The following is a 6,446-nucleotide window of genomic DNA, read 5'->3' on the forward strand; positions in this document are numbered from 1 at the left end:
TCTAAGAGGGCGGATCCGCCTCCCCACCAAGTGTGAAGATGCCAGGAACAACTGGAGCTGCCCTGCATCAATACCCAGGGTACCGGACCCCTTGAGTACAATCGGGACTCAAACGCAGCAAAGACTGGCCAACCAATGTAGGACATCTGCATCTCAGAGACCAGCACCAATAATGGCCCAGCTGTCCTGTTCTGTCCCCCCTCTGCTGGTCCAACCGAGAAACTTGGGGACCTTTGACTCACGGGCACCAGCTGACAAAAGCCTTCTGCACCCAAGCTCCCCAGCCTGGGTCCATGACAACTTACTGCGCTTCCCCGCTCCTAGGCCCTCCTGAACAGAGCCTCCCGTTGGGAGCTCCCGGACTTGTCCCCAAACCCCCCTCTGCTGTCTGTTTCTAGGTGGCCCCCTCTTTGCCTAGAGTGTAGGGTGAAAGGCTACCAACCCATCCAGCACCTCGGCACCTGGACACTCCATGGCATGTAAATTCGAACTGCTGGTGGGACTGTGGACCTTGGCCCCCTAGCACCTTAAGTACTAAAGGAGACCCCCAGAATATGATTGCAAGTACCTGTATGCAGTATAGGTTTCTTTCTCCATAGGAAAGCATTACAGCGTAAAACGCACTTGTGTTCCATTTTTACTTACCTTTAAAAACGGATATTTTGAAACTAACTTACCCAATTGCGAAGTTTTTAGTGTTAAAATATATATAAAAATACATGTTCTTTTCCTTAAACTGGTCTCAAATTTCTGCTTGAGCTTGTGCTTTATTTACCGACTCTGTTTTGAACAAATGCTTAACATTACTCTCTGGAAAGTCTAAACTGCTTGCCCACACTACCACATGAGAGAGCATTTGGGAGTATTCATTTAAGCTTTGTAAGGCAATAAGGGCCGTCTGGACTTTCTTCATAGTATGCCTCATTTTGGTATGCTACATAAAAAGCCAGCTCCCAACTGAAACGGTATTGAGCAAGGTGACTAAATGGAAATGTTTCACACACAACATTATTAAATGTCATGTGTAGTTGCAAACGCCAAGATTGACTTACATGTCAGTGTGGCGCATATTGGCAGCTACTGCTGCACACTTAAAACTGAGAAGATACTTTTTTAAACAGCTGTGAATGTTGTAGTGTTTCAAAAGCACAACTCCTCCCAGCTCCATTCTAGCACCTCTTGGGACTGAGACATTAATTTTACTAGATTAATGGGAAGACCTTTAAATCAACACATTCATGTACGCACTATATGAACATGAAAGACAGTCTTTTTAGTAGCCATATAATCACTGCACAGGTCAGCAAACTGCAGACATTGCTAGTGGAGAAACCATACTTTCTGATGGATACTTCTACCTGCAGATTCCTCAACTCTTGCATCCCTTTCAGCACTAGAATGGATCTAGAATAGAAATGTAGATTTTCCTAGTACTTATGACGGAAAGTCTTAATTTTATTAAAGACACGGAGGCGAGTATTATGCCTTCTTTTCTTGCTTTATTTTCAATAGCAGCAAGATAAGCAAGTAACTACAATACCCAGAAGGCACAGCAGGAAAACTACTGGCCAATGGGATTGGGTAAAACAAACAATAAACCAATCACAACATGGATAGTATATATGGCCCGATCTGACCATGAGTAGTCCTCTTTTCTTGTGCGAGAAAGTCAGTAAGAATGCATAAACAAAGGAAATATAGCTAACAAAATGCAAAAAGTCATAATCCAAGCAAATAAATCCTGAAGGAAAACCAGAACAGCAGGATAGTGATGGAGGAGAGTCCAACGGAACACCGAGGAGGATCCTGGTGCAGAGCGGCAGTCCATAGGAGCAGAGTCAGTCTTAAGAGGAGGCTGGTGGTAAAGACAGAGTCCCTAAGGGTGGGAAAAAACAGACATAATTAGTAAAGCAGAGGTGGGATAATACTAGCCTCCGTGTCTTTAATAAAATTAAGACTTTCCGTCATAAGTACTAGGAAAATCTACATTTTATGTCAAGAACGGAGGCTCCTATTATGCTTGTTCAAAGCATATTAACTACCAAAGAAGAAGCAGTAACAACAGGTTTGCAATAAAAAGTTTTGAAAACCGAATCATTTGACCAATCTGCTTATTTCAGGATATCCTCCAAATGAGAGCCTGCCCAAAAGGCTTTAGAGGCCATAGCACCCCTAGCGGAGTGAACACCAAAGGCGGTGATGTCAATGCCCGCAAGAGACATAATCCAACGCACCCAACGGGCGAGCGTGGCAGAGGACACAGGATGATGGGGTTTGCGAAAAGAAATGAGCAATTGCGAATGAGAGGAGGTCCTGAGATCAGCAGTTTTCTGTTCATAACTTTTGAGACATTGACCAACACAGAGCTGAGGTTGGGAAGGGAAATAGGGATAAAAAACAGATTGCAAATTGGTTTTGGTACGCCTGTGAAGTTGAAACAAAACACCAGAAGGTGAAAATTGTCTGGAAGACAAATCCAAAGCTTTGACATCAGAAACACGTTTGATTGATATTAAACACAATAACATGGTGAGCTTGGCTGAAAGCATTTTGAGAGAGAGAGCAACATTTTCAGGCCATGAAATAAACAATTTGAAAACCAAATTAACATCCCATAAAACTGAGTACTTAGCCAACGGCGGTTTCGAGAATCTGACTCCTCGGAGAAGACGACACACCAATGGATGAGTACCTACCGGCTTATTGTCAATGGGACAGTGGTTCAAAGAGATAGCAGATCTGTAAAGGTTGACAGTGCGGTAAGATTTACCCGCGCTAGCTTCTGAAGCCAGGAAGTTAACCACAAAACTTAGAGGAGCTGAAAAGGGATCGACAGACCGTTCCAGACACCAGCTTGACCATAAAGTCCAAACTGACTTGTAGGCTCTGGAGGGGCCCAAGCTTGACTGATAAAGATTGAAGCTTCCTGTGAAACGACGATGTCAGAAGAGGAAGACCGGAAATTTTCCAAGCTGAAAGAACCAGGGAGTGGTCTAGGATCATGGCGTGAGGGAGACCCTGCGGATCGAGGAGGAGGTCTTCGCTGAAAGGAAGAAGGACCGGAAAGTCCACTGCCAGCTCTAGAAGCGAAGGGAACCAGATTTGAGCTTGCCAGAAAGGAGCTAGAAGAACCAAGGAGGTCAACTGACGTCGGACTTGGGCAAGCCCCTGTTGATCATCAGGAAAGGAGGGAAAGCATAATTGAGGTGTAGGGACCAGTCCTGGAGGAAGGCATCCGTCGCCAGAGCGAGAGGATCCGGTCGCCAACTGAAGAAAGCGGGAAGTTGGGAATTGAGACGGGAAGCAAAAAGATCGATAGAGAAAGGCCCCCATTTTTGGGAGAGAGAAAGAAAGACGGAGGGAAGAAGCTTCCAATCGCTTGAATCTCGCAGATAACGAGAGTGCCAATCCGCGATGGCGTTGAGAGTGCCTGGCAGGTACTCCGCCCGAAGGGCCAGTTTGTGTTGGAGACAGAATTCCCAAAGGCTCTTCGCAAGTTCTGCGAGTGGTTTGGATTTTGTTCCAACGAGGTGGTTGATGTAGCGGACCGCAGAAACATTGTCCATCCGAAGAAGAATTGAACAACTTGCCTTGTTTTTGGCCAGGCTGCGAATTGCAAAGGAGCCTGCTAGCATCTCTAAACAATTGATGTGCAATGACGACTCCTCTGGAGACCATGTACCTCCAGTCGAGATTGAACCACATCGGGCGCCCCAACCCGACAGACTGGCATCTGATTCTAAGACAAGATCTGGGGCCGTCGCGAAGATCGTTCTTCCGTTCCACGCATCTAAATGGTCGATCCACCATTGAAGTTCGAGGCGAGACTCTAGGTCTAGCTGAATGAGATCGAATACGCCAGTCCTTGGCGGAGATGTCTTATCTTCAAGCGTTGAAGGGCGCGATAATGCAGAGGGCCAGGAAAGATGGCTTGGATAGACACCGAAAGAAGGCCCACTATTCTAGCAAGAGAACGAAGGGACACTTGAGAGAGCTGGAGAACGTGCCATATCTCCGACCGGATGGCAATAACCTTGGACTGTGGAAGATAAAGAGAAGCGGTGGAAGAATCCACCCGAAAACCCAGAAACTCTATACTTTGAGATGGGACGAGCATGGATTTTTCTGAGTTGATCAGAAATCCAAGGTCGAGAAGAAGAGACTGAGTCACACTGAGGTTGGCAAGAAGAGACTGTTTGTCGGCATGCATGAGTAAAATGTCGTCTAGGTAGATGATTAGACGAATGCCCAGGGACCTTAGATAAGACACGACAGGTCTCATCACCTTGGTAAAGCACCAAGGAGCGGAAGAAAGACCGAAAGGAAGCGAACACAACCGGTAGGTGACACTGAGCCACTGAAACTGAAGATACTTCGTGTGAGATTCGTGAATGGGAATCGAGAGATAGGCATCCTGAAGGTCCAATCTGACCATCCAGTCGGATGGGCGCAATGTGTCCCTGAGATGGATGATGGTCTCCATCTTGAAGTGACGATAAACCACAAATTGGTTGAACCACTTGAGATTGATTACAGGACGGACCTTTTTGTTCTTTTTTCGGACCAAGAAGAGAGAGCTTAGAAACCCGGAGGGATCAAAGGGAGCAATGAGGATAGCTTGTTTGAGAAGAAGATTTTGAATCTCCTGTGAGACGAGCTGCGCTACGTCTGCGGAAAAAACCAGAGGCGGAGGAAAAATATCCTGGAAAGGAGGAGCGTAGAATTTTATGAGAACCTTGGACAGAATTGAGGACCCAGGGGTCCGCTGTGAGAGTGCGCCACCTGTGAAGAAACAGAGACAGACGTCCTCCGACTGGAGGAGAGGGGCTTACCTTGGGTATTGGCGTGGCTGTTGTTGTTGCGGAAGCCTTTTTGTCCACGGCCACGGAAGCCACGGCCTCGCTGGGGGTAGAATTGTGGCTTGTACTCCTGATAGCCGGAATTGGCTGCACCTCTGGAACCTTGGTTCTGATAATCGCGGCCGGAAGAGCGGTTCCTGCCTCTGCCGGCCCTGCCAAAAACCCGAGGGGCGAAGACTTTCTTGATAGAAAATTGGGCTTTGTCCAAAGAAGCAAAGGTAGAAACATAGCGACTGAGGTCTTTGACAAGGGAATCGCCAACAAGGAGTCCATCTGCCTTGACGCCAGGATCCTGGGAGGCCAGATTCGCCAGCTTCGAATCAAGTTTGATCAAAAGGCCCTTGCGGCGTTCATGAATAATTGCGGCGTTGTCATTGCCCAAAAGACAAAAAGCTCTTTGAATACAAAGGGAGATATCCTCAGGGTTGAGGTACGACCCCTCAAGGCGGGCAGTTTCCGCCATGTCCAGTACACGGGCCAAAGGACCAACAACATCCAACAATTTGTCCTGGCAAATGGACCAAGCTCTATCCACGCCCTTGCGAGGGTCCTTGCCAAATTTCGAGAAGAAGGTAAGGAGAGGCTGATCAATGGAAGGGGTGACAGTGATATGAGAAGGTAATGAAGGTTTGGGGCATTCAGATTTGAGTTTAGCTCTAACAGACTTATCCAGAGGAAGACGCAATTTGGAGGAGATGTAATCACCCACATGGGGAACAGGAAACCATTCCGTGGAATTAGGATGTCTAATAGTAGTAGGGTCAAACATAGGATTGCCCTCTGAGTCAAGAACAGGTTGTGACGCAAAAGCGTCAAGTCTAGGCTTTTTGGGAGAAGGAGGATCAGTAAACTGAAAAAGGTCTGCCAGATCGTCAGTCACCCAGAACATCATCATCATCATCATCCGTATCAGGGATGGAGTCAATGACCAGCTTCTTAGGAACCTCCACATTTTTGCTCTTTGCTTTACTTTTGCCCACAGATTTAAACCCCTCCGTGGTAGGAGGCCTGGAAGGGACCACGCCCTCAGTCGGGCGCGAGGATAACTCGTGACTCTGCAGTGACACATTTTTTGAAACATTAGTGGAAGGAACCAGTTTACGCTTTCTGCTTTCCCCCGCAGAATGGGCCAAAGCTTTGGTCATAAGACTCAAGAGAGAGTTCTCCATGTGCTTTGAAACACGAGTCATAGAAGCTTCCACAGCTGTCTCCACAGAGGAATTGATAAAATGACTAAGGTCATGCTTGAAAGTCTCACTTTCTTCATTGTCCAGCTCAGGAGAGCTTGAAACCTCCATAGTGAGACGAAAAGGCAGTGAGGAAAGGGTTAAACAAAAGGAAAGGCAGAGGGGGCGTGAGCGCGAGGGAAAACACTCCCCCGGGGGCGGGACTGTGAGGAAACGAAGGTTGGAACGCTGAAAGCCTCACAAACGCTCGCTGAAGAAAGCGGCAAGGCGAAGCTGTAGGGAGAGGAAGCGCGCTGCGGGAAAGACCAACCGCAGAAGCGCGCGAGGGGGGGAAACGGGTCAAAACCAAGGGACCGGAGTCAATAGAAGACGAGCGCAAGCAGCACTCTAAGGTACAAAA

General features: G+C 47.4%; 1 protein-coding gene across 1 annotated transcript; it reads right to left on the bottom strand.

Moving 5' to 3' along the window:
- Nucleotides 1–3,835: 3,835 nt before the first annotated feature.
- On the bottom strand, nucleotides 3,836–6,157 carry LOC144820323 (uncharacterized). The gene is given in 3 exon segments (XM_078677896.1): nucleotides 3,836–4,668; nucleotides 4,833–5,736; nucleotides 5,738–6,157. Coding segments are annotated over 3 exon segments (2,157 nt in total).
- Between the last annotated feature and the right edge of the window lie 289 nt (nucleotides 6,158–6,446).

Source organism: Lissotriton helveticus, chromosome 2_1 (assembly GCF_964261635.1).
Source record: "Lissotriton helveticus chromosome 2_1, aLisHel1.1, whole genome shotgun sequence".
In the NCBI taxonomy this organism is placed as follows: domain Eukaryota; kingdom Metazoa; phylum Chordata; class Amphibia; order Caudata; family Salamandridae; genus Lissotriton; species Lissotriton helveticus.